The sequence below is a fragment of the Rosa chinensis genome, chromosome 6 (assembly GCF_002994745.2).
Source record: "Rosa chinensis cultivar Old Blush chromosome 6, RchiOBHm-V2, whole genome shotgun sequence".
NCBI classification, from domain to species: domain Eukaryota; kingdom Viridiplantae; phylum Streptophyta; class Magnoliopsida; order Rosales; family Rosaceae; genus Rosa; species Rosa chinensis.
This window is the reverse complement of record NC_037093.1, coordinates 28904521-28932459: the sequence shown is the minus strand read 5'-3', so window position 1 is coordinate 28932459 and position 27939 is coordinate 28904521. Positions and strand designations below refer to the sequence as shown.

Here is a 27939-nt window from a genome sequence, read left to right as displayed (position 1 = left end):
ACTTTTAAACCTTCAAGAATGCAAGAAGCTTCAAAAGGTGGTGAAGGTAGACGTCAAGGATACTTGGAATGGAGGATGATCAGGGCTATGGAAGAAAATGATGCTCACGGCCTCAATGCTTGAACTTTAGAAGAATGCCGAAACTTGAGAGAAGAAAGGGGAAGCATTTAGGATTTGGTGGTGGTGCAAAACGTCTCACAAACCTCCCTTTATATAGTGCACGGCATGCTAGGGTATCCTAGATATTCTCTACTTCAATTATGTTATTCAACCAATCAAAATATTGCGTGAGAAGTAGAGAACGAATTTTCATCAATATCTTCTTTGCCGAAATATTCATGTATCTTCCCTCAATTTGGTCTTCATTCAACTTGTATGCAATCAGGAAACCTAAATCAATATTTATTCTCTTTCATTTTCTTCTCCACAATTCAAACGAAGTAAATATTCTCCAAAACTCTCCCAAATTAGACTTTGCCGAAATCTTCTTGAATATTCCTCTTATTTTACATGGAATAAAGCAATAATTATGGGAACTCCTCCAAGACATCAAGATGCTTCTAGACACTCACATGCAAGTCACATGCTTGAATCTTTGGGCCAGACTTCTCAACTTGGACAATTACAAATCTCATCTTCATATGTGACGCTATTCTTAGTCTTCTAGAACATTCTTGCACAATCTTGAGTCATCTTGAAGCCATAGCATCTCTTAGCCTTCCCAGATGTCCTAGTATCATCAGGACTCCTAATGCAAACAGGTCTCCTGGTCCAATTAGGACTCTTCATTTCCGAGATGTTCTGGAGCCTTCCTGAGCTCTCCTTGTGCAACATGGACTCCTAGTCATGTTAGGTTTCCTTTTCCTGGTAGGAATGGGTTTCCTTGTCTAACTGGGATTTTGTCATTTCTCATTTTTGCATTCATTTCTATGAGCTCATTTCTAGTTGACTCAGGATTCCTACTTCAACTGAGATTCCTTCTCCAAGTAGGATTGGAAAAACTTCATTTCTCAATTTCTTGTCATTTCTGAGCTACTTACTCCTTGCCTTCCATTATAGACTCAAAAGTACTAAAAACAAAAAATAAGTTAGAAATGATAATGTTAAGGAAATATCCAAGTAAAATGTAGAGAGAATAACATTCAAAACATAGCAAATATTGCTCTCATCACCTAGTCATTTTAATAAAGCTGCCTTAGCCAAGTTAGGATGGAAAATCTTAACTCAACTTCATAATTGGTAGGTTCAGTTAGTTACTAGAAAGTACTTGAAGCATCATCATTTTTTAATAGTGCAGAAAAAAATCCTCAGATTCCTTAGCATGGAAAGGTATTCTAAATGCTAGAGACTTACTTTCTCAAGGATTTAGATGGTTAGTGGGGGATGGCCACACTAATTTGTTTTGGTGTTTTAACTGGGTGTTTCCTTTTCCTTTATTTTTACTTTTGCCAAAACAGCAATGATCTCATTTTAGAATTTTACAGTAGCACATTTTATTATTCATAATACTTGGGATATTACTACTTCAGAATTTGTTGCCTCAGGATGTTGTTCAACAAATTTTAGCAATTCATGTCCCTGTTCATCCTACACCTAATAGTTTTATTTGGGGACCTTCATCCTCAGGGGAGTTTTCCATTAAGTCTACCTCTTAGATCCAATCTCAGCAGTTCCTCCCCATTCTAGAACTTCGATCTTTAGTTGTGGAAGTTAAACATTTCACCCAAGGTTAAAATTTTTGCTTGGTCCTTAATTAGAAATGCTCTAAAAACTCGAGATCTACTTTCTTCATATAATCATAATATTCATCCCACAGTGTTCATTTTGTTTTAATGCGTTAGAAACTATGGATCATCTCTTTATGCAATGTCCTTTTGCTAATCAAGTTTGGTCTTCTATTCCATCTCCTAATCCCTTGTCTTGGAATAGTTCATTTTTGTCTTGGATTCAGCATATTAGTAACACTCCATCCTCTGCTGAGTCTCTTGCTTCAATTTTCTATACGACTTGGGCTATTTGGAATTGCAGAAATAAATTAATCTTTAAGCATCTTGAACTTTCTCATGCTTCTTGTGTGTTTCAAACTTTTATGTTCAGTTCTAGTTATCTCAAGGCCAATCCCAGAATTTCTCAGCAAAGGTTTCGAAAAAATTTCATATCAACTGGCAACCTCCTAATGCTAATCAAGTTAAGTTGAATTTTGATGGTTCTATCAGGAATAGTTTGGCTACTATTGGCTTTTGTAATAAGAAATAAGGATGGTAAACCTCTGTTTGCAGCTAATAGACAGATTGGAAATACTAATATCCTTGTGGCGGGGGCAACGACCTTACGAGATGGTTTACACATTGCTCTTCTCCATCAGCATCCCAATGTCATCATGGGAGATGACTCCAAGCTTTTAATGGACTGTGTTCAAGGCATATACCAGATTTCTTGGAGGATTAGGACATTGATTAATGACATCAAGTCCCTCGCTCTTTAGTTTCAGTTAATTATTTTTTGACACATTTATCATGAAGCCAATTTCGTACCAGATTGCTTAGCTAGCTTGGGCAGCTCATAATTATGATAATCTCTATGTCTGATTCTTTTGTTCACCCATTTTAGTGTCCCCAGCGTTCCACTTGGATCAGCTAGGAGGCGGTGTTGGTAAAGTTTTTGTTCTTTAGTTATTGCTTGTTTTTCTTTCATAAAAAAAAGTGTCCGTGAGTTTAGATTGAAACCTGTGTTCAATTCAATAAACATCATGCACGTGAGGACCATGCGCAAGTCTTCTTGCTCTTCATTTGCTTGCTCCTGATTTTGCGTCTGAGTATGATCAATTTGATATTGTTTTTGAGGGAAATGCTATTTCTGAACTCGAAAAAATAAAAATTGTTCGATTTTAACCCTAAAGATAGGGCTATCAATTCAGACACGATCTAGTAATACGACTCAAAATCCACACAAAACATAACGGGTTGAGCCTGCACAATTAAAAAAGGGGTCATTTGCATGTCAACACACCAAGACCCATTTAATAAATAGGTCATTTGCATGTCAACCCGCTAACATGAAATGAACCTTGTAATATATTTATCAAAAGGATCGAGGGAAATTCAAATAAGTAATATTTTAAATATTTAGGTGTTTAATGTCTTAAGTGAGGGGTGAGGCTGTAATGATGACCATTATAATGAGGACTTTCTAATCAACTGTTAGATATTTAGATATTCAAGAGTAAATCATTTTGTAAATTTTTAACCAAATTAAAAATTGTTAAGGGACCGAACTAGATCAAATCAATGGACGAATCAAATATATCAAACCTGAACTTTTCATGTTCATAAATGATAAATCACGATAATGAATGTCTTAACTAATTTCAATTTAGTTGAAAATTTGCAGAAATGATTTACTCATGGATATTTAAACATCTAACGGTTGATTTATCGAAATGTGATAAAAAAAAATGGAGCTCACAACCGTTGATTAGAAAGTCCTCATTGTAATGATTCTCATTAGAGCCTCTCCCATTAAATGAGCTAGATGGTTAAGTTATGCACTATTATTCAAAATTTCAGTCATATTTTTTAATTAAATGTTTTAAGGCCTTGTTTGGTTCACAGAATAGAAGACTTAGGAACGGAAAATTTTTCCTTTCCTTTGTTTGGTGTGCACAGGGGAAGGAACAACTTTCTTTTAAGAAGGAAAAATACAGGGGAAAGTGAATCTTCTCATCATCCTCATCCAAATGATTCATTTTCCCTTCTACTTTCCCAGCATTAAATGTACATTAGATACATAATAAAATTACATTTATATCCTTGTTGAAAATTATTATTGACAATTTTATTTGAAAAGTTTATGATTTGTGTGACTATATTTTAATATATGAGGATATAAATGAAATATTGATATGATTTAGTTTCATTTCTTTACACAAATGGACAAACCAAACAATCAAATGGAAACAAACCTATCTTTTTCCAATACTTTCCTAATGATTCCAAAAAGCAGAAAGGAAAATTAGTAAGAAGTTTGTTTTCCTTTTCCATGGGATTCCCTCATGAATTGATTTTCTTTCGGAAAACTAAACGAGGCCTAAATGGGTCAAGTAGTGACCAGTTTATATGATTTAAATGGTCATTGAACTCAAACTTGAAACAACCTGTTTATTTTTTATTTTTTTGAAAAAGAGCCAGTGGGCGAATATATATTCATCAAAAGCCAGAATAAGCCGTTACATACCCTTATGTAATGTTCGTGTTGAAAAAATGAAAACCCTCGAGAGCAAAAGCTCTCGCTATCCTAGTGCCGCCACTAACAGACGACATCAATAGGAGTCTGCCAAGCCTTCCAGCCAGGGCTTTTATCAGTGACCGAGCACAGCGGCTACGCCTATGGCCGCTCCTACCTGTTTCCAGCCGAGGTTTCTCCGATGTGGGGAGTTCTTATGGAGGTGGTTATTGATGGTGACGATTGGGTCGGGTGGCTTTTGGCCACGGCCTAGGCGTGGCCGGCTCCGACAATTTTTTATGGGCGGCCTTTGGTTCCTGCTTTGGTGGTTGTGGTTGATGCGATGGTCTGTGTCGAGGCCTGAGTTGCAGATTGCGGTGGTGTCAAATGTTTATGGCTGGGTTTCCAGATCCAATGGGATGTGGTTGTTACCGTTGGGATTGATGGAGATCTTCGAGGGAGGAGGCTGGTGCCTAACTTGGTGGCTGGGGTGGAGGTGGACATCGTTAGGCAACCTGAGTGTGCTACTCTGGGTGTCCAGATCAGCCTGGGTTTCCCAGCTTTCGGGCTGCTATGCGGCCCATGTCCATTGTGTTGACACCTATCCTGCAGGGCTGTGGCGGCCCAAATCAGCTTTAAGGCTAAAATAAGATGGGACTGGAGTGTGTTCATGTTGGAATTGGGTTCTTTGGTGGACCCTGCGAATAGGCTCTATTTCTTCAGGGTTTCGTATTTGGGATCCTGGAGGAGCATTACCCTGCAGCTGGAGGTTCGAGAAAATGGCAATGGAAAGCCTTAGGCTTTCCTGGTCTTCTTGCCTACTACTAGAAAGTTGGTCTTCTATTACTTTCATCTTAGTTTTCTCTAGTTGTACACCAATTGATGTATCTAGGCGTCTAGGTTTACTATTCAAAGAGAGGTTCATAGTGAGGATTAACTTTTTTTTATTAGGCTCAATAAGTGAGCGTTTGTGTTAATAGTGAGGGTCACCTGTCCTTTGCTCGGTAGCTTGTGCCATTTATGAGTTTGGTATAAGACAGCATCTGATGTACGTGCCTTCTGGTCATGGATAAATTAATGAAGTTATCAATTTCCTCAAAAAAAAAAAAAAAAAAAAAACCGTTACATACCCTTCCGCTGTCATCTAGACAGACAAAAAGATAGTGGTAGTGGGATCCCCCTTTGGTACTACGCCGGAGGTGCTAGAAAGATCCGGCCTTCCCAACCTAACTCTTGACTAGTAAAGCTAGTCGCATAGAGACCTCAATTGGTGTACAACTAGAGACATTGAGAATTTGAGTTAGATTTGGATTTAATATGTTGGCACGAAGAAGCCAACTCATTCACGGATCATTTACCGAGCCCTGAAGCCAATTGACTTGGGTAACGGCACCTTATCCCAAGTTTGGGCACGGCGTCTGCTGGCCACACTGCCCGTTTACAGATTTCACAGACGCACACAAACAAACGCGCTTGGTTTTCACTCTCATCCAAACTTTCCAACCACCCACACCTCTCTCTCTCTCTCTCTCTCTCTCCTTCTTCAATGGCTTCCATCACTGCGCCAACCCCAGCTCCTCACAACCTTACCTTCCCCAACCCCAAATCCTACCCCTCCTCCGCTTCGAAAACCCCATTGTACCCTTCCTCTTCCTCTAGATTCTCCGATTCATCCCTCTGCCGGTGCCGGAACCCTTCCTCCTCCTCCTCCGACTCAGTCCATTGGAGATGGGACTCTGCGCTCCAGGACCTCGTCAAAAACGCCATGAAACGACTCGATTTCCAGGGAGGAGGAAGCGCTAGCAAGGCCGACGAGGAGGAGCCCGCCTGGGATTGGGATCGCTGGCGTCAGCATTTCCTCGAGGTCGAAGACCAAGAGCGCCTCGTCTCACTTCTCAAGGTCCCGCTTTGCTCATTCCTTCCTTTTTTTTTTTTTTTTTTTTGCACACAACACACAACACACGACATCATATAAAAGGAGGGTCACCTCAAATTTGTGTTTGAACAGTCACAGTTGGGTCGAGCTGTAAATGTAGAGGATTTTGAGGATGCTGCTAGGCTCAAGGTTGCCATTGCTGCCGCCTCCACAAACGACGTCGTCGGCTCAGTCATTTCTCGTCTCAATGTCTCTCATATCTTTCCACTTGTTTGTTTGTTTCTGACTCTCTTGTTCATCATAAAACCTTTTGCTAACATCATCCCATCCCATGCAAATTCAATTTTATATTTTCAGAGAGCTATACAGGACGAGCGTTACCAGGAAGCAGCATTTTTCCGGGATAATGCCGGTGCTGGATTGGTGAGGGACTTTCTAATTTACTTATGCCATTTAACTGTGCTTGTTTCGACTGCTATTGTAAAGAGTTTAATTGGTTTGATTGTGTGTGGACTACTTCTTTTAGGTGGGTTGGTGGGCTGGCATCTCTAAGGATAAGAAGGACCCTCACGGCCTAATTATACGAGTAACTGCAGAGCATGGACGATATGTCGCAAGGAGTTATAGTCCCCGGTAAGTTCATTCTTTGTCCCTACGCTGAGGATTTGCTGCCCTATCTTCTCAACCAAGAATAAGTTTCCTAATTAAGAGTTTTATACTTGTCGGACTAATGGTTAACCAACAAATAGAAAAAGAGGACAGTAGATAGGGAAGACAAACAATTGATGCGTATTGACATAGGAGGGTCCAACCGAATATGCGATTATCATTTTTGGCTAATAATCGATTACGAGATTAACAGAATGAACTTTCTGCATTACCTTTATGCTACTATGTACTGTTTATGTGGGATTCTACCTCTTCAGCCATGTTCAATGTCAGTCTGTTTGAGCTGCTTTTTATCTATGCTCCACAAAAAATAGAAGAAGAAAAAAGACATGCACTGAATTAGATATGGTAGTAGCAGATATTGCGTGGTAGGTAACCACTACAGAAAAGGGTACAGAAAGAATTTACTTCCAACTAGTGTACCATAACCCAAGTCAAAATGACACAATTTTCGGTACTCAATTCATCAGTCAATACTTAAATGCTAAACAACTTCATATGACTTATATGTCCTTCAACCAGGGTCCATATATGTGTTTCTCTTTCTTTCTGGTTGACAGTGTCTTTTCTTAACTGATACTATAGATATTGAGAATTATGAATAATAATTACCATTCACTTTTCACTTTTAAAACTATGAACGTTTATAAAGGAAGAACTACTTGAGAACCTATTCATATGGATATCAGTGTGTAATTATCTACCAAAGCTTTCACTTGGGCCTTATGGGAAGGTTTCAAAACTTGTTGGTCAAACTATAATCTGTTGTCAGTAAATAGATTTGATCTTACATGATTGTTTATCATGTCATATTTGACGTTTGATTTGCTAAGTGTCCCCTGTTGTGTACATTAGGATTTGTATGTCAGTTAATTTCTCTGTTATTGACATTCTGTAGGATACTTGTCTTTTCTGCCAATGATGTATTTTTTATGCATTTTCATCTTCTCTCAGGCAGCTCGCTACAGCTGCAGCTGGTGTTCCACTGTTTGAGATCTTTTTAACAATGAATAAAAAGGGTGAATACAAACAACAGGTATCATCCATTTTTCTTCTTTTTTTGGTAGTATTGTAGTTTTATCTACTGTAACGATCACGAATTTTCTAGTACTTGGGATCATTTTGAATCCTAATTGGCACTTCTGCAAATTTTCTTATTAACAAAAATTGAAAAGCCACAATAAACCGAGGGAAAAAAGTAAAACAGCACATGCATATCCTGAGCATGAGCAAAGCTTGTTGGACACATGGTGACAAAACAACGTAGGGAAGCAATGCAGGGGATCAAAAACTATTCAGAGATTCCTTAAGTTTTATGGATACTATTGAATGGCTGAATGCTAAGAGCAACCTTAAATTTCAAAGCTCGTCCTTCAGAATGTTAAATTTACAGTTTATTTAGGGAAGATTCCTGAAGAGTTCTTCAACCAGAAGAGATCTATGAATATGAAGAGGTTCAGTTTTCTTTATGGACAACCATTCTTCTTTCCTCCTGATGTTGGTTAAACTGACTGTTTACCAGCTTTGGCCAGTTAGTAAGTAAATGAGATATTGGTGGTGAACCGAACCGGTAGATTAGCTAGCCTGGTCAACCTTTTATTCAAAGTTGGTTTTGTAGATGATGGTGTTTGCTGAAGAATAGAAAACATGTAATTATCTGGCATAACACTGAACTCAGTTCCACAAATGAAATTTCTTGAAGTTAATCATTTTAATAATTAGTACAGAAGTTAGGTATATAATTATAGTATCAACTTTCCTGGTCAGGGATTCCTAATTCAAATATATATTTCTGGGAAGAGGTTTGTTGTTAGTATTGATTCACTGAATGCATCATTTGCAAGAAAAAATCTTCATGGTTGGAACTGTACGATCATCACTGGATATACTTCTATTCTCGTTTCATTACGTTTGACATCCATTTCTTGTTTTAGACTGCAAGCCTCTCCTTTTATATATGTACATCTATCTTTATATTGAGCCCCTTTTAAGGACTTCCCTTTCCATACTCTACATAGAAGAATATGGCAATTATAGTACTAGTTATTTTCTTAATGCCATAATTTCAGGCTGTGTACTTAAAGCGGGGAGGAGTATTTCCAGATTCTCCACAAGTTAGCTCCAAAGCAATGGACACCACTACCACCTTGAATCCTTTAGATTCAACTGAAGAAAAAAGCGATCTATTTCTTGGAGGTAGTGACGATACTGAAGATGGTGATGATATGGATGATGATTTGGATCTTTCTGAGGGACTCTCTGGATTTCAGAGCATCTTGAGGGATATGATTCCTAATGTGAAGGTCAAGGTCTTGAAAGTGACATCACCAGGAAAGGTAGATCGGGATCTAATATCTAAAGTGATTGAGCAGATCATTGAGGAAGATGATGAAGATAAGGATAATGAAATCGAGAATTCAGAAGCTGAAGATGAGGACGAGGACGAAGACGAAGAAAAGGTTGAAGGTGATCAAGAGACTGTGATTGAACTGGATGCTGATCCTGCAATTATTCAAAATGCTGAGAGACAAGAAATTGCAGTTAAAGTTGTTTTTGGTGGTTTTGGGCAGAAAATATCTAACATCCCACCTAGTAAAAATTTGCTCCGAGTCCCTGCTAAAATAGAGAAGAAGGGGCGTTTATCCTTTTCTTTTACTGTTGAGAAAGATATTAATCAACAGGATTCTCGTGACAAGGAACAAAGTTCAGGAGATAAAAAGCTAAAGTTGGAGGTCAGCGTAGCATTGACAATGTAATGTTTGATCTTGCTAAGTTCATTGGAAAAGAGAAGATACCATTGAAGGTTGGCTTAATTATCATTGTAGAAGGGGAACAACTTGTGACTTAGCAAATATCCCTTACTGCTTGATATTTAATCTTATCTTTTATTCTTTAGGTACTCAAAGATGTTGGTGAGTTGATAAATCTTGCTCTCAGTCAGGTTCATAATCATCAGCCATTGTCAGGATCCACTACTTTCAATCGCATTGAAATGCCCGTTTCTCAAGATCCATTAAATGGTGAGTTAGTACAAAGTTTTACTTTCTTTTTGTGTCATCTATTTGATGCTATAAACATAAGGAAAATATGTGCACAAAGCTGTTTCTTTATTTTCACCACACTCTTCCTAAAATCATATCCTCCCATTTCCCAGCACAAAGTGACTACTCGAAGAAAAAATAATCCATACCCTGGGAAATAGAGAAATTCTGTGGGCTTTTTACCAACATGGTCATTCGATGGGATATTCCCATTCAGACCAGGTTTAAATGGTCTGCTTGGAAAGTGTTTCTGATTCCGTTTCTGGTTTTTATTTTATGTTTTTTTTCTTTTACTGTAAAAAGTTACGGTAAGCAGTAACTGTTTGCAAGTTTCTTTATAGTTTTCAACTTTTCAACAGTTTAAAGTTTAAACAAATATGAAATAATTTTCTTCTTGCATGTATTATCTCCATTGGTATGCTTGTAACTTGAGCCAGATATAAGAGAGCTGGAAACCTGGTCAATTTATGGTTTAAAGAAAGTTCTTGAAATGCAGTAACTTAGTTTGGGATTGCTGCAACTTGAAATGCTGTAACCTGGTCCCAACATTATTGGTAGTCTTTCTTAAAAAAAAAAATATAAAAAAAAAATAAAAAATTCCTGGGCAGCATCTTGAGCTCGTGCATCTGTTCTTAATTAGAATCTCCGCAATTATTTCTGAAGGATCTCCTCATTCTCTTAACCCAACTTCCCATCTTTAAATCGTTCTCTGGTTCATTCTAGTTTGAACATCCTATCTAATCTAGTGGTTACCCCTGTTCAATTTATGGTCTTTGGAGCTTTATGTCTGTTTTGTTTCTCATCTTATATTTTTGTTTAGAAGCTTGTCAATTTGCTCTGAATTCAGTGCATCTTGGGCTCTTCACCTTGACCAGTTTGTTATCTTGTTTCTGGTTAAATATAATGTGTGTGTGTGTGTGTAGTGTATATATTTTTGATGCTATATATACAGTACATTCTAATGGTCGATCATCCTGCTTGTTTCTAGAATACTGAAATGCCGGACCTTTAAGTCCACCCTTACATTGAATGTATATATCAGGACTATACATTGGTGCACATGGGCTCTACACCTCAGAAGTTATTCACCTGAGACGTAAGTTTGGACAATGGAAAGAAGACAATGGGACTAAGGAACCCTCAAACCTCGAGTTTTATGAATATGTGGAAGCCTTAAAACTTACTGGGGATCCTTATGTACCAGCTGGCCAGGTAATTTTCAAGATGTTACAAGTGTCTAGTTTCATAAAATATTGTTGAAATAAAACATCATGGGTGGTTTATGAAGGATCTGCTAGTAGTTATTTGCTCCTTTATATTGTTTCTGAATCATGTAATTAAGACTAGGGAACCCAAACTAGATCTTCAAAGTACCCACCTGAACTTTGCTATGAACAATTAGTTACTTAGTTTCTGTCAAAACCTGGAGATCTCATCAATTTGTTTCTTCAGGTGGCATTCCGTGCAAAGATTGGGAAAAGATATCAGCTTCCTCATAAAGGGATCATACCAGAAGAGTTTGGAGTGGTATATTCTTAGCTGGTTGGAGTTAATTTTTCTGTAAACTTGTCATACTATTACATTATTCTTTTTCTTTTCGTTGAAGAGTGTTTTTGGTTCTTTTGGAAACTCAGGTTGCTCGATATAAAGGACAGGGGAGGCTTGCTGAGCCAGGGTTTCGTAATCCTCGATGGGTCGATGGTGAACTTGTTATTCTTGATGGAAAGGTCGTACATTTTCCTTTTGCCAATTTAGTTTTCTTGGTAATCTGAATCAGTATTTTATTCACCATCTCCATAATGTATAGTCACTGAGATATACCTTTATTGAAATGTTGCAGTACATTAAAGGAGGACCTGTTGTTGGGTTTGTTTATTGGGCCCCAGAGTATCATTTCTTGGTGTTCTTTAATCGACTGAGGCTTCAAGGCTAGGTTCCTTGTACATAATGCTCAAGGTTGTTGACATCTTTTCTTCGCAATTTTGTAGGGTAAGTTCCTTTGCATTTGAAAAAAGTCTCTGCAATAATGTACAGATAATGTATCTATAGATTTTTTGGTGTAATCTTGCAAAGTTTTATCCTCCGCACATAGTCGTACACAAGTTGTTTAGGAATGTGATCCAATGGCTCTTCTTAAAGTTGATTTGGTAAATTACACCAACAATCCTTTTGCTAGAAATGATCATTGTAGCTAGAGTCACTGAACTTTTGGATACTTGATGGTGTATAACACAAGGTAGGTGCTAAAGATGCTATAGGGGGTTTTTAAATATCATAAATTTCAAGTAAAGAAGCAAATGTTCGGTTTCTGTGCAGTGAAATTAGAAGAATAGAGAATAAGGCTTTGAGTGTCATTAAGTCAAGGGAGGGGTAGAGGGTAAATGGAGATCTGTGCTTCTTCTGTGGATATCTGTTCTTGCCTGGTCCATGAAAATACTAGAAGGTTGTTAGTAGGAATTGTGAGGCCCATAGTTTACTCCCTTGTGGTCTGGGGTTTGAACCCCCGGACGGTACATACGTAGCTATTTGGTAGTGTTCCTGTCTCCTAAGATTGTAAATGGAGATCTGTGCTTCTTCTGTGGATATCTGTTCTTGCCCTGTCCATAAAAATACTAGAAGGTTGTTAGTAGGAATGGTGAGGCCCATAGTTTGCTCCCTTGTGGTCTGGGGTTTGATCCCCCGGATGGTACATACGTAGCTATTTGCTAGTGTTCCTGTCTCCTAAGATTGTAGGGTTCAAACAGAAGGAGCGAATTCAATCATCAGTACATTTTCCTTTGTGCGGCCATGAATTACTAATAGAGGTTTCGTTTGTCCTTGTTGTGCAGTTTAGATATGGATTACATCGACAAAGGGCTACATATCCAATGTTTACTCAACTGACTGGTGCACATGCAAGCATGCCTGACTCAGAACAATTACCAAAGCTATGAACTGGAATAGAGTAGATAATTGCCTTCTTTGATCCTGTTTCTGGAATATCGTTTTCTGTCATTGTATGTGTCTAACCTCTGTCGTACTATCAGTGTTTTGTTTTGTCTTAATTATTATACACTTAAGTAATGCTTTTGTGCAGTCTTTCTTCAAGCATTGCTTTAGTAGGTATAATTTAGAGATACTATTAGGTCTTGATATAAATTTTAACCGATATATGTGATGGTTTGATTCTTGTATATATTAGGTGGGCATACTCAGATGTAAATTATTAGAAACCAAGTGCGGGATAATCAACACAATTCCTCTTCTTATTTTAATAACGATTGCATTGACATTATTCTTTTAATGGGATTTCTGGCCTTCTATGTTACCTATATGATTACCGTTATGTCCATATTTCAGTATCTTGTGCACGAAGTTTATACTATATCAGAATCTGGAACAAAAGTGGTGAAATTAAACAAAAAGCCGAATTGATTTGATTAAGACCATTTCCATTCAATTCCAGTCTAATAAAGATGAACTTTTATTAGAACCGCAACTAATTGATACGATTTCAATAGGGAACTTGGGTCTTCTTCTGTTTCTACTAGGAAAGTCTTCAGTGTCTATGAATGTCGTTATTGATCAGTAGTTGTTATCTGCGAGTGAGGCTGAGCCGGAAGGACTTGGAGAGTATAAGCTGTAATCGTCCTGGTTCAGAAATCATCGAATACAATTTGCAACTTTCATTTCTCTTTTCAATTTTCGAATCTTCTGTTTTTATCCATTTGCTAGGGTTTGAGACCGGAATAATTGATGTCAATGCCACTGTAGTAATAAAAAAAAAATTAAAGAATAAAAAAGGATGGTGGCAGTCTGCGACCACCAGTTTCTGACAAACTGAGCCATGTTGAATTTGACATACAAGTCCCTCGGGATGAAATGACAGCTAAATTTTTGGAGATGCAGGAGTCTTTCGAAGCCATACGAGCTCAGAAGTATTCTGTTTCGAGCAAAATTCTTGAGCAACTTCGTCTACTCTAGTATTGGATGAGGGACATAGGTCTACTTATCACACCTAATCCAAGGTCTGGATACCTTCATATACCATCCTTCTGATTCTAGTAAGATTGGTTTTAGGGCTCATAGTGACCACCATGAGTGTTTGATAATGCCGTTTATGGGTTTACCAATGCTCTTGCCATATTTCATTTCTATAATGAATGAAGTACTAGGGGACATTTGCAAAGAAGTGGTAAAGCTGCTTCATATTTTGAACTTTCTTTGTAAGAATTCTGTTTTTCTTTTCCATTAGGCTTTGATTTGTCACGTGTTTCATCATCTTGTCATACAAGGAATAGGTTTCATATTTTGAACTTTCTTTGTAAGAATTCTGTTTTTCTTTTACATTCGGCTTTGATTTGTCACGTGTTTCATCATCTTGTCATACAAGGAATAGGTTTCAGGGTTACGATGTTTGTCTGGTTTTTCTAACGTTATTATTTTCATGAAACATTAGGGCTATGACGTTTGAAAGAGGAAAGACTAATTAGTTGCCTTTATCTACATTGTGCCACTTCACATGATACACAAATACATTACTTCCAAACTCGACTTATTACTAAACTTCATCCTCTTCTTCCTAGGATAGCGTAATAGGTCATAAATTCTCTCCCGGAATTCATGCCATGGCTAATGGTTGGTATTGTTGAAGATGAACTTAGGCATAAAGTGCTTTTTCACTTCAATGTGGATGGACGAAACACCTATGTGGTATGTGGTAGGATTTGTCATGATCTATACTTAAATAGATAATTTGACATGATAGTACAACCTTGAATGAAGGCTGTCTTACAACAGCTGGTAACACATTAATTCATCAAAAAGTCCTCTGGAATTACTTTTTCTTATGCGTAGAAGGACATGAGCTTCTCGCTTAAATTCTCACATTCCAACCTATGGAACATATCTACCTGTAGACAATGTAAATATGAAAATGTAAACGATCGATTACTTATTAGTTTGTATAAACAAATGAATGAGAGTAAAGGGAATAAAAAAGTACCTGGAGATGTAAATTATAGAAGACCCTCCCTCCAGAGGACTCAAAAGAAGAAGCATTCAGTATTTCAAGCCCATCCTCCTCCAGACTTTGCAAAATCCGAGATATGAAATTGTGGGTGGAATCAAGTGTGGATATTTGAATGGCAACTTCACTATCACTAAGACGGGTTGTTGAAACAGCAGATAATGAGCTCCTACTCCTCCGAGCTGTGCTTTTTACTTGCTTTTCCTCTTGTAATATTACATTTTCTTGCTTAGAAATTTTCGACAAAAGCTCGTCTCTTTTTTGAATTAGTCCGTCCACTTGCTGCTGGAGCTCTGGAATGTATTTCAGCACCCGCGAAACTGTGGCTGGAATGCTTAATTTTTTCTGTATTAGGAAAAAATATTTGCATAGTGTAAGTAGGATTCAATACTTACTATTGTGTTCTACTTCTAAAAAAAAAAAAAAAAATACTTAATATTGTGTAGTATGGATAAGAAAAAAGTCAAAAAACTGAAGTTACCAGAAAAATGATACCAACTGACCAAAAAAAGAAAAAGAAAAAAACTAACCGTCTGTATGTCATGCACTAACCATAGTCCATACCTTTAGGCTTCTTTATTTTTATTTTTATTTTTTGTTAAAGAAACACGCTAATTTGAGAGTATAGGAAAAGAATGTATTCATACCGCATGATCTGCGGGAACGAGAGAACGCAGTGATGAGTACAAGTTGTTGATCTTCTTGCGGCGGTCACGCTCACTAGCATTGTGGTTAAGCTTCTTAGTCATTGAAGAACTGTTGCCCTCGCCGCTGATTGCGGTGGATGGCGTGGAGTGATCAAGCTTATCAAACTGTGGCTGCAGAGTTGTAGGGAAATGAAGAAGCGATGATTCTGCTGAGAAATAGTTATGGTCATGACTTATGGGATGATCCTCCAAGGGCCATCCAATTGTTGAAAATAGAGGAGGAGATAAAGCCAACATGATGAGATTTGAGAAACTGAATTGAATTTGCTGGGACTAATTTGCTTACAAATTTAGTAGATCATGACATTCATATATATACAAACAGCCGTCATTTTCATAGTTCACCTCAGCAACATTAAGTTATTCAAGAGTTGATAGTCCATACACTTAAATTACTTGTAAAAACTTGGTCTTGCAACAATCAAAAATTTCATTACAATAACATGGTTACGAAAATGACTTGCCAACTTCCCCCAGCGTGTGTGCGCTCGTGTATGTTGTTTCCATAGGTCTATGTGGCTTAACTATTTGTTTATAGAAGGGATTTGCAGATCGAGTTGGCAAAAATGGCTCGCAGGGTTTTATACGATAAAAACAACACCATTTGAACAACCTCTCCATTTAAATCGTAGTCCGCAAGACCTAAATTGATTATGTACAATTGTCATGCATTTTCTGTTGGTTGAGAATTCTGCACAGAAATTAAATTGTTTTACAAACATAATCTTCAACCCTAAATGCAGTCAAAGCATGCACTCCTAACAAAACTGGCAAATCATACAGCTTTTTTAAAAAGACACGAATATTTGTGTGAAAGATAATTCATAGAGATGTCCAAACCGGTAATGGATGGAGCAAGGCAGGCAATGAGGAGAGTGAATTTTTGTCCATGTGGTTGGTTTAAACAATTTGGGTGCCAAGGGGAAGTACAAATAGCGTGTGTTGTGCATAAAATACACGAGTTTGGGACAGACTTGGTCATTTATTCCACGTGCCTAGGCTTCTGTTTCTCATGGAGACCTCATCTCTTTTATTTCATTATATTAATTAATTCAGAGAGAGTCTTGCGTGGGGCAGTCGCACGGACACGTGGTGGGGAGGACCAATCACTGCCTAGCAGGGAGGATGTTTTGAGTATTGCACTTGAGGGAGCAGGGGCAGTTTCTGAAAAGATAGAATTTCATTTCTTCTGATTGGGTGGCCTTAAAGCCACGTGGTGGGGGAAACCCCTACCTAAGAATTTCTCATTAATTCATGGTTTCCTTCCGAAGCTTATCAACCAAGTAACAATATCTATATATAATATAGATGACGTTCCCCTTCTGGACATTTCTGCTTCTACTTAATTACTTTCCTAACCAAAATGGGATAGTTTATTATTATTTCAACAATAATAACAGCATCCAATTTACGTCATTACTCCTTTTTCCAAAACATCCAAGGAAGGTCGTCTCTCTAGTACAATTTTTAGGGTTTTTGTTCATTTACCCAATTTTTAGGGATTATTTTCCCACTTACCCCATTAAGTTTTTTTAATTCTCTCTTATCCAAAACACTCTAAGGAGGTCTTCCCTAATACCCCATTAAAGTTTTTTTGTTTGTTTTTCGGTTGCTAGAATCCGGTCACCGGTCGCCGACCGCTGCCTATCAGAATTTTCTAAAAACATCTATTGCCCCCAATAGAGGGGCAATAAACTTCTATTACCCCCCAATAGATGTCTCCTAATAGATGTCTATTGCTCCCAATAGACATCTATTGCCCCCCAATAGAGGGGCAATAAACTTCTATTGCCCACTAATAGACGCCTATTGCCCCTCAATAGAACTTTCGATAGCCGGAATGGGAACTAATATTCCTAAAATTAGGTAAATAAAACTTTGATTAAAGAAAAAAACGAAGAGATTATATCAATTTTAAAACAATATACGTCTATTGCCCCTCAATAGACATTCAAAACATTTTTTCTTTCCTTCTGTCCCATTACTTCAAAAAAAAAAAAAGTTTGGGCACATATAAGCACATGCTCTGCCCTGTCCACATTCACATCAAAAGCAATGTGTATCTACATAACACAACACCAATCATGATGACAACAAACAAATAGACAAGAAAGACTCGTAAATGAACCTACGGAAATGCATCGCAAATGGCTTCTCTGCAAAAACCCCAACCACCCGAGAACTATAACAATCAAAACCCATTATGGATGCGCTTCTTCTTTTCTTTCTGCTGCTTTGCGGCGCACCCTTCTTTCCCTGCCCGCCCAGCGCAACCCCGAAAGCCCATCCAAGATCCACGCCCGCACCACCTTCAGGCTCAACCTCCAGGATCCTATTGGCGCATGGAACTGCTGGGATTTCTCCACGCCCTCCTCTCCCTACGACTGGCGCTGCGTCTTTTGCGACGATACTACTCGGGTCTCCGAGCTCCGCTTGCCTCGCCTCCAACTCGGCGGCCGACTCAGTGACTCGCTCGTGAATCTTAGGATGCTGGGGAAGCTGAGCCTCCGGTCAAACTCCTTCAAACAGACAACAAACAAAACTCGCCGATCTCAGGCCTGAGGTGGTGATGATGATGCTTCTTGATCGAAACGCCGCTGCCGCCGACGCCGACGCCGTCTTTTGCCATGGACGAGTACTTCCGCTTTAGAGTGGCTCGATCGGAGCAAAAAGACTCGTAAATGAATCCAAGGAAGGATCCGGTGAGAGAGAGAGAGAGAGAGAGAGGCATAGAGGGTACATGTAATTAATTAATTAAGTTAAGGATAAAACTGTTATTTTGTTTTAAACAGGGCAAGTGAGAATAAAAATTTGTTGTTGGAGTAAGTGAGATATTTTTGTTCAATTTTAGTGCTTTGGGTGAAGGACCCAATTTTTAACCTATCAAATGAGTTTTCGATCTCATTTTTACGTTCCGAGTAAATGCGTGGTACAGAATAATGGGCGTAAGGGCAAATATTCAGACTTGGAATTTTAAGTAAATGATAATCAATTATATAAGATAAAACTGCAGTACAGTACAGTCTCCACAAAAAAAGACGATACCAACGTCGTATACATTATATGTTCGGCAATTTCCTAACTTGAATACACCATCTCAACAACAAAATGATTAAAAGACCAGCAAAGATACAACATCTAAATGAAAAAGACTCCACTATCCCACAAAATTGCCTAGATCACCGATTGAGCTGCCATAAGCATAATGATCTTTTTACCCGCGACCTCTTCTGCCTCTTCCCCCTCTGCCACCTCTCCCCCACTGCCTCCCCTGCTGCCCCCTCTACCCCCTCTGCCTCCCCTGCCTCCCCTGCCTCGGCTTCCAAATCCATTCTTATTTTGCTTTAGCCCCAATGAATGAACTCCCCTTCTCTTTCCACGCTCTGCTTCTTCATCATCATCCTCTTTATACTTTGAGGAGCCTCTAGCTCTGAAAGAAATCTCACGTGACCCTCCAGGGCCCAGCTTAACACCACTTGGGAGGGCAGAAACCCGCCGATCATCTCTGAGGGCTTTTACCCTTTCTCCCAATGGCAGCAACTCCTCATGTGCAAGTGATGCACCACTCCTGAATGCCTCTGCATGCCGCTCATCCTTGGCCTCAATCAATCTAAAGAATTTAGAACCGACTATTAGTACAGAAAATTTCAAGTTTTAATATTTAACCGACATTCTTAGGAGTAAAAAGTTCAGACCAAACCCTCATGAACAGACAAAGAAACATACAACAATAGATGGGGGAAAACTGGACAAATCTTGTTATAGTGTTCACATTAATTACAAACACCATCTATCAGCCTGATCAATATAGATTAGAATAGATTATTCTCCTTCCTAGGGTTTACTCGAAATACACAGATATTCCCAGTTTATGACAATTCTATTTTCAAAAATTATACTGACTTGTCTCACCAAGGATAATAATTCTTCGCATATATATTCTGTATTGAATTCTGTTTATGTACTGTCTCTTATATTATAAAACAGCTATGTGATGTGTATAAAATCAGTTCAGTTTAAAACTTAAAATAATGTTTTTTCATTCAACGTCCTGTTTCTCTGCAACTAAAGGGCCATGCTTTTACGGAGAATGCAATGTAATCAATGAACAAACAGAAGATAACAGTCAATAAAGATACAGCCAGAATGACTCACCTTGGAGCTCGTCCTTTCCCTTTTATTCTGCTGTTTCCATATTCAGGCTCATCCTCTGATGTTGCATCAGAATCACTATGATTCTCATCTTCATCTTCCATGGCAGGTCTGAAGTGTTCTTCCACCAGAGATGCTCGCTTGTTAGAAGAAACCGGGTGTAAAGCCTTATATTCATGCGAGTACTCATCAATTTCAAAGTCCTGCACACAAATTACAAAAGGATGCATTATAGGGAACTGTTTACACAATCTAAGGAACAAAAAAAAATTGAATATATGGTTTTCTTTTCTTTTCCCCCACTCCAAGGAAAACTAGGTTCACTATATGAATAAAACTGGAGCTAACACCAACAAATAGAACAAAAGCGCACTCTGCTGGAAACAAATGAAACAGGAAAACAACCAGACAAAGTGACAAACTAAACTAACACTGGAGACCCAAAAAAAAAAAAAAAAACTTAAAACAATAGAAGAAAGAACAGTTAAATGATAGGCTAAAGGCCTACAAACTGTCCATTTCATTTGATCGTCTTTCTTTTCCTCACTCACACCCTCCCACAGAACTTGCATATAAGCTTCTCAACCTCTCCAGGAAACTAGAAAACAATGATAATAAGTTGGCAGACTTTGCCAAACAGGTGCACTGAGGTAAGTCTCCCATCACTAGACAATCATGCCCTCTTCAAACCTGTTTTACACTCTCAATCAAAAGTTCCCACACTGCAAGGCACTAGGATGACCACTATTGGAATCTTAAAAGTACACCATAGGAGCAACCCACGCCCCTACCCAAACCTGCCAGAAAGAAATTCCAATTTGCTCGATTGGGAATTAAATCCGGGATTAAACTCATTCACATATTCACTCTATTGGGATTTAAATTTAAGAATTGAACACATTAATGTATTTGGGATTAACAAATTTCTAGCATTTAGTCTAGTTCGACTTCTCCACTAGACCAAATGCTACTTCGGGAATAACATATTTCCACAAATTTTTTCTATATGGAACAACAATAACACTTGAAAGTTGAAATGAAACAACAATCTGAGCAATAATGATGATATACTTTTTTCTATTTGAACCCAAATTTTTTGTTAACTAATTCATTTCCTATCCCTCATCTTTATTACTACACTATTTTTATCTCTCCTTTTTTTATTTGTCAAAATTCATGAATAAAAAATGAGCCACAGGAGGGGGTAAAGGCAGGAAAGGTGCAATTAGACTTAAAAGCTGACCAAAAGCAAAAAAAAAAAAAAAAAACACCAACAAAAAAAAAAACAAATGAGAAAATTATTGCGCCAAAGAGTTGTCCTTTTTCATGGGAGCCAGATGTTCAGATTATCATACCTTATTTTCAAACATTGCTTTAAATCGTTCATCTTTAAGAATATTAATATCAAGTGCCTTCTTTTTCTTGGATGGCTTGTTGGTCTCATTTTCATCAATATCTTTAGTTTCATTTTCTGCTTCTTCATACTCCAAAAACCTCTCTGCAAACTTTTGGTTGACCTTGGGCAATTTTCTCTTTTTCTGCAGTAAACAAAAAGCACATTATATAAGGAATCATACTATTGACCTCCAAATAGATAATCTAAAATGAGTCTCCCACAAAGTCAATATTATATAATCACATTCGAGGACTGTGAAGACCATTATCCCAAATTAACAGTTGAACCCCTACTATAAGACAGTTTCTTCAAAAAAATTATTAGAGCACCTCGGAGCAATGTTGAATGTTCTTTATGGATTAGTAATTAGTTTGGATACTAGAGTACAAAAAGAATCATAAAGTTTGTAAATATACAAACAATATTTAGAAGAAAGTGTCTAACCGTAATTCGCTGTCCAGCAAATTCTTTTTCTAGCTTCTCCTTTTTCTGCTGTTCAATGTATTCACTAATATCAAAAGGTTCTACCAAAGCTTTTGCCTGCCAGAAAGTATGCAATAAGGATTGAAGTATTAGACTACTAAACTAATACCTTATTAAAGCAGGTGAAATATCATTTTTGAATAGAAATCAGAAACACTTCACCAACTCATGGTAATTAATCCATAAATCCTTAGTGCCAGAAATGTTTACTAAGAATAGTATTTAGAGCAGGAATGGAAACAGATTCATTATTATCCTCGTCTGTTTTTTGTAAGTCTGAAACAAGTCCAACAGGTCTATTTACAACCATTCTTTCCTTATATGAAATACAGCACGGGGTCAGCATACATATGGATGATAAAAATTTATTTTGGTTCCAACAGTCATGAAACCCTTGATCAAAATAATCATATATAAACGAAGGCAACCAAACCTTTTTATACAACGAATAACGAACAAAGAACCCATGCATGTAAGCTCTGAGTAGATTCGTTCCAATCAGCTTAGTCAACCTCAACCTCTCAAGGTCTTCTTTTGTCAAAAATTGATAATCATCATAGATGGTCGTCTGCGCACCCTCCTCTAGCTCTTCCTGTAAAAAGAACAAACAAACTATTATTAGCTGGAGATCTAAGATGAATGAAACCAAATTAATACAGGAAATATAGGAAAACAATATAAACCAAAACCTACAGTAAGATTTTGCAGGTAAGAACACCAATTTGGAGCAGGTCCAAGATCAGGTATGAAAAACGATGGTATCTGACTGCAGTCCAGAGCCAACAGCATCAATCCACTGCCAGGGAATGTACATATATCATTTATTGCTCCAGCTGTGGGCTCAATGCTTGTCATTCCTTCTCCCTGCAAACAATGGAAAATCCACTTCATTATGTATACAGAAAACAATATTCCATAACTTTTCATTGTATCCAAAAGTATATTATCTTACCGTGTCAGGGTCCCATATTCTAACAACGTGATTGTCAGTGGTAATTAACTTTGGCCGTTCAGAATTAAGAGTTTGATGCCACTTAATGTCTAATATCGGACTGCCATACCTATAAAACAATGACATGGTCTTCAACAATCAGTAAATTACAAAGGGTGAGAAAAACAAAGCCCCTTATTACGTTGAACCAGGAAAAACTGCATAAGGAGATATACTCACATGTGATCCTTCACCTGTATAGGATGTGATGAACGCAAGTCATAGACGAGAACCTGCAGGTTCAATGACACAACTGAAGTTACATTATTCAAGGAATATATTCTGAAATGCAATTCATTCTTGTTGAGAAGAGGATCGCAACTACACAAGGTATAAGTGATGGTCCCAACACTATTCATCTTGTTATCTACTAATGTACAATGAAGATGCAATCCATTCTGGTTGAATTGTAGTGTAAATTTACCACCCGAACATGTCATCTTAATCATCACACCTCATCTACTCATCAATTTTTAGTGATTCAGACTATACCCACTACTACTTCACATCAAATTCTAATGCTACTGCAGTGATGTATTTTATTTCTCAAGATCTGTTTTGGGATTTTGTTTAAATTCAAACTGGAAAACTCTCAAAATATGTGTTGCAGTGTACCTTCCCTGCACTGCTTCCAACAGCCATTAAGAAACCCGTTTTTTCATCAAACTCTACTGCTGTGACCTCCTGCAAATCCAGAAAGCAGTCAAATGGTTAATCAAGTCAGGATCGAAAGGAAAGTAATTAAGAGGCCCTGTCATTAACAGCACTACTACATAATTAAAGAAAGAGAGAAAAAAGAAGAGGGAGGTGGGGGGACTGGAATGAACTCGCAACTATAGACACAAGACCATTACCTGGTCGATGTCACCAGCAGGTCCAACAGCATTAATCCTACCAACTGAAGATTTCATTCTCAAGTCAAAACATTCCACAGCACCATCTTCACCACCACAAGCAACTAAACCATGAAGCTTGCTGAAATTTTAAAATAAAAGCTCCTTGCTCTTAGATAAACACCAACACCAACCATATATAGCAAAAGAAAGCACATATCTGATATTTGAAGAAGAGAAAGAAGAATCTAGATATCAAAAAAAGGTCAACAAGTCACCTTCGAGAAACTACATTTAGCGCTGGCGACTGTGTGTTGAGGGAAGATAAAAAACGCCCCTACAAACCAATTAGTGTTAATATTGACAGAACTGTGAAATAAAGCAGATTTAAGTGAGTCTGGTTGATATGGAAAACCTGTTCCAAATTAATTCTGTAAAGTTCTGGAGAAGAGGCAGCACAAAGCAAATCACATGACCAGCAATCATAAGCCATATCTCTACCCATTCTGTAGAGAGAAGTTCAATCAACACATTGTAGAAGGAACACAGATAACTAGCCACTGCCCATGCATGGAACTAAATAATTATAATCTAAGTTAAAGTAAAACCGAAGCAGCTCTAAATTATATGTTGGTAAACATGATTTCAACTACTATCTGGATGCAGAAATACACTTAAATTGAAATTAACTTCAGAGGACTAATGCCAGAAGTGCTATTTCTATTTGCTATTTCATTATATAATATACGTTGTACAGAAAACCGAATTTCAACACAGTTTTGCTATTGTAAATGGAAAATCCCCCGATATACAAAAGAAACAAAAAAGTCAGAAATGCATATCAGGAAGAACAACCAAAATCCATTCATTCAAGGAAAAGAGGAAGGAAGAAGGCACACCTTGGAATGCGCAAACTGTAATGTTTTCCATATTTTGCATGTAGATAAACAGAACGATCGGCACATAAAAACGCAAGCTTTGAATAATCATCAGCCAAAACCTAAATGGATAACAATTAACTTAGTCAGTCATATATGGATAACAAGACGAGAGAACAAGTTAAATGGAGCAGAATAACCAATGAGAGTACCTCAAAATCAATAATCTCAGAATCCAAGTGCCTTTCAAACTTGAGGGCAAGTTCCCTGAGCTCATAAACCTTGACTTGGGGCGGGTACATACCTGAATTACAACGCAATGGTAAGAAGGAAGCACAAGAAGTGAGAGTGAATTTTGATAGTGATCATATAAAAAAAGTAGAGGAGGTTAAACCTGATGCAATGAGGAACTCGCCGTCAGGAGTGGCCTTGATTTTGGTGGTGGCAGTTTCGAAGCGGAGGTCCTGAATCAAGTCCACCCTTTGCATATAATCTGAATGAAATTGAGATGAAAATCAGAATCAGAATCAGAATCAGAAAGCGAAAGAAGAAAGAAGGAAGAAGGAAGGTACTTTTGTCTTTGCGGAGGGCTCGACGCTTGTTGGGGTCAAGCCAGGTGGCGAGAGAGGGTTGCTGAGAAGCAACGCTGTACATCTTGACGCCATTGATGGAGGTCGACTTGAGATTTCCTCCATGGTAAGCCATAGCGTGCAACCTTCACCTTAGGTTTCAGGGTTTAGGGTTTAACAAATCAATTCCAACTTCCTCCTTTCTGTTTCTGCCGCTGGTTTGTTCTCAAGTCGGCGGCAAACTAGTAGGTTTCTCCCCCCGTTCTGCCTTGTTGACGTGGCCCAATTAGAACTCGAAAGGTTTCAATTTTTTTTTTTTTTTTTTGAAGAAGAAAAACACGATTTACTTGTAACTGCGGTTTAGGGTTTAGACCTTCAATCACAAGAATTAAAGAGTCTTTCTAAATGTACCCAGCAAATATCCAAAATATTTTTCACACCTAGTTAATTTTCAATAATACCCTTGATTGTAATTAAACCCGGCAAAACCTATTACACCGAGCAAAACCTAAATTATTATTTAAGATAAACTCCACAAGCCCAGAACAAATCCTTCGTTCTTCTCAAATGTTGATGAGGAACGAGTCCCGAAAAACAAGACTTCCTCAGCTACAGTTGTAGTTGATGAGAACAAGTCCAACACCAAATCATCTTGTGCAGGAATAACATGGAGCAAAGACGATGAGAATGTTATTTTGGGCGATCTGATCTCGTTTTAGGGAGACGCGAGAGAATATAAAGCAAGGACTTTTATGCAATACATAAATTAAAGAATCGCCTCAACCGTGGAGATTTGAACCAAGTAAAGGAGAAAGTAAGATCCCTTTAGAGAATACATGGGGATGCAGAATCAGACTTTTTTTTTTTTTTTTTTGTGCCTTTGAGACTTTCCAGAAGGAGTGTTCCCATGAGATGAAGGTATTGAAATTGTCCAAATCATATTGGGTATGTACGTCATACTTAATTCTCATATGTTGTCGCTGATGCATTAACTAATAATTGTTTGTTAAGTAGCAGGGTATATTTGATGTTGTTGATGAAGACAATTGTTAAGCAAGGGGAAGGAGCAGGAACGGGTGGAAATTGATGGCCAAACAATAGTAATGCAGTTGGCCGACAATGAGAAGATGAATGTTGATGATCAGAGCAAGTCAAAGATTAGTGGAATTCTTGAGTTTGGGACTGGTTATGCATCCGTGTTAATTTATAATCTCAGAAGAACGAAGGATTTGCTTTATTCTAATAAGGTTTTGCTGGGTGTAATGAGTTTTATTTTGAATTAAAAATAAGGGTATTATTGGAAACTTGTTGGGTATAATTAGAAATTCTATGATTTTATTGGGTGTAAAAAATATGCTGGGTATACTTAGATATTTACTGGGTACATTTAGAAAGACCCGAATTAAAATATTAGTTTTTAGTTGTTAGAAGTCAGAAGTTAGATTTTTGAAAAAATAAGATATCAGAAATATCGGCGATAATTTCAGTTTTTTGAAAGAGTCAATTTATTAGAATTACATATAAATACATAAGAATGTCAACTTCATCTACATCCAAAGAGGGACTCTAGGTTGCTGAATTAAAAGTTGCCAATGGTCTACGATCAGACTACATAGAGTCAACTACAAACTACATACTACATAGAGTCATAGACTACACAGTACCAAATGATTCATATAATTGCACCACATGTTTTTTACACTCTTGTGTGGATCATAACCTAATAGTCTGTTCTCTTTGTCTGAAACTTTAACATAATTAATCAAGGCCAATCCCATATAAATATATAATTGAGAAAAATGAAGTGAATGAGTTACTTCTTGAAAAATGGCTCCATGGTGTTAGCTCAGTGGTTAGAGCACCCACTACCTATGTACGGAGTCATGTGTTCGAGTCACCATGGGGGCATGAGTGAAACCCTTTGATCCTCTTAAATAAAAAATTAAAAAAAATGGCTCCATCAAGTTTGTTTTCAGGAAATTTCTCCTCACCTTGTTCAATCATCTCATATGGGCCGCCCATAGGGTGAGCCTTAAATTGCTTTCCTGAAAATGAATGCTAGAATCACCGGAATGTGAGTTTAAACATGCATTAATCAAAGCTAGGATTTTGAACTAACTAGGATTTTGTTTGTAATCAAAGCTAATACGTGAATATGTATGGGAAGGACCGAAGGATTATAGACAACAATTACACACGTACAGCTAGTAATATGATAACTAGACCAAACTTGTGATATTATATATCCAGTAATATTGATATCGATCGAGGTCAATATATTGCTTCTTGCGCTAATGGAGAATTTAGAACTGGCAAGGTTCTTGTTACAGGGAATTAAGCTTGACATTTCCACAAAATCAAATCTCCATGCATCACCAGATTTGACAGGCAATTAAGCTGCTATATATGCCTATCTAATGATCAGCAAACATTCAAAACTAAGATTTATTGTTGCCCTTGCTCTTGTCATATATTTAGAGACTGGGAGAGCTAGCTACAGAAATGGTTTGCTGCTCCTGCCAGCCTTAGACACACTCTAGATCTCAACTTCTCGAGTGTAATGGTTGGCTACAGAGCTCATGGCATTGCACGCTAGCTGCTTTTTTATTTTATTTTATTTACCGGCTGGTCTATCTATCTGTACGTACGTGGAGTACATAATAAGGCATATCTGCAAGTGATTTGACACTCCACTTTTAACTACTTAAAAATCGAGTGCAAGTGGTGAATTTTGTTGAACAGTGGGGTGCTGACATCTTCTGTATGACAGATGAGCGTTACAAGTCGTCATTCCCTTGTTGCAAAATTTTGGAACGACCTTAAGGCTAGCTCAAATGTCTTAACTTGGGATCCTCTTAACTTTGATCAAATTACCAAGCTTAATGCGGATGGTTATTCTTCTATCGGAGAATTTCGAGTTTGGGAAGGGGTATGGGTTGGTGTTATGTACCAAACTAGGGACCCGGGGAGGTTACGTTCTTAATGCAGAAATTAAGTTGGGGTTTAGTTTATGGTTGTACGCTTGCATGCGGTTGATAAATATTGTCACTTAAATGGATTCTGGTGTTTATATTTGTTAATTAGGTAACGCATATCTGGTGTTTATATTATGATG

General features: G+C 37.7%; 3 protein-coding genes across 3 annotated transcripts; 1 reads left to right on the top strand and 2 right to left on the bottom strand.

Annotated features, from left to right (window-relative positions):
* The first annotated feature begins 5619 nt into the window (after positions 1 to 5619).
* Positions 5620 to 13090, top strand: LOC112170006 (protein EXECUTER 1, chloroplastic). The gene is given in 13 exon segments (XM_024307152.2): positions 5620 to 6121; positions 6230 to 6346; positions 6455 to 6520; positions 6624 to 6730; positions 7721 to 7802; positions 8836 to 9454; positions 9457 to 9569; positions 9663 to 9786; positions 10850 to 11019; positions 11260 to 11334; positions 11442 to 11534; positions 11648 to 11796; positions 12636 to 13090. Coding segments are annotated over 12 exon segments (2013 nt in total). The 5' UTR covers positions 5620 to 5767; the 3' UTR covers positions 11741 to 11796; positions 12636 to 13090.
* Positions 13091 to 14255: 1165 nt separating this feature from the next.
* Positions 14256 to 15802, bottom strand: LOC112170008 (transcription factor ORG2). Its single transcript, XM_040508285.1, has 3 exons — positions 15463 to 15802; positions 14792 to 15160; positions 14256 to 14699 (listed from the first exon to the last, which is right to left on the bottom strand). The coding sequence occupies exons 1-3, from the start codon at positions 15757 to 15759 to the stop codon at positions 14634 to 14636; spliced, it is 732 nt and encodes a 243-aa protein (XP_040364219.1). The 5' UTR covers positions 15760 to 15802; the 3' UTR covers positions 14256 to 14633.
* A 2691-nt stretch (positions 15803 to 18493) lies between these two features.
* On the bottom strand, positions 18494 to 25090 carry LOC112173816 (nucleolar protein 10). Its single transcript, XM_024311498.2, has 16 exons — positions 24828 to 25090; positions 24650 to 24748; positions 24468 to 24559; positions 24277 to 24377; positions 23793 to 23883; positions 23656 to 23714; positions 23399 to 23519; positions 23160 to 23228; positions 22725 to 22777; positions 22506 to 22614; positions 22247 to 22417; positions 21987 to 22145; positions 21515 to 21610; positions 21030 to 21212; positions 19678 to 19877; positions 18494 to 19132 (listed from the first exon to the last, which is right to left on the bottom strand). Exons 1-16 carry the CDS (start codon positions 24958 to 24960, stop codon positions 18697 to 18699), a joined length of 2172 nt encoding a protein of 723 aa, XP_024167266.1. The 5' UTR covers positions 24961 to 25090; the 3' UTR covers positions 18494 to 18696.
* Positions 25091 to 27939: the final 2849 nt, after the last annotated feature.

Bases quoted from the DNA above. Each gene is read 5' to 3' on its own strand.
- LOC112170008 (XM_040508285.1), bottom strand. From the start codon at position 15,759: ATGTTGGCTTTATCTCCTCCTCTATTTTCAACAATTGGATGGCCCTTG. The intron at 15,161-15,462 runs GTATGAATACAT...TTCCTAATACAG, and splicing joins TCGTTCCCGCAGATCATGCG to AAAAAATTAAGCATTCCAGC. The intron at 14,700-14,791 runs GTACTTTTTTAT...CATTGTCTACAG, and splicing joins TCTATAATTTACATCTCCAG to GTAGATATGTTCCATAGGTT.
- LOC112173816 (XM_024311498.2), bottom strand. From the start codon at position 24,960: ATGGCTTACCATGGAGGAAATCTCAAGTCGACCTCCATCAATGGCGTC. The intron at 24,560-24,649 runs GTTTAACCTCCT...GTTGTAATTCAG, and splicing joins CGAGTTCCTCATTGCATCAG to GTATGTACCCGCCCCAAGTC. The intron at 22,418-22,505 runs GTAAGATAATAT...CATTGTTTGCAG, and splicing joins GAATATGGGACCCTGACACG to GGAGAAGGAATGACAAGCAT.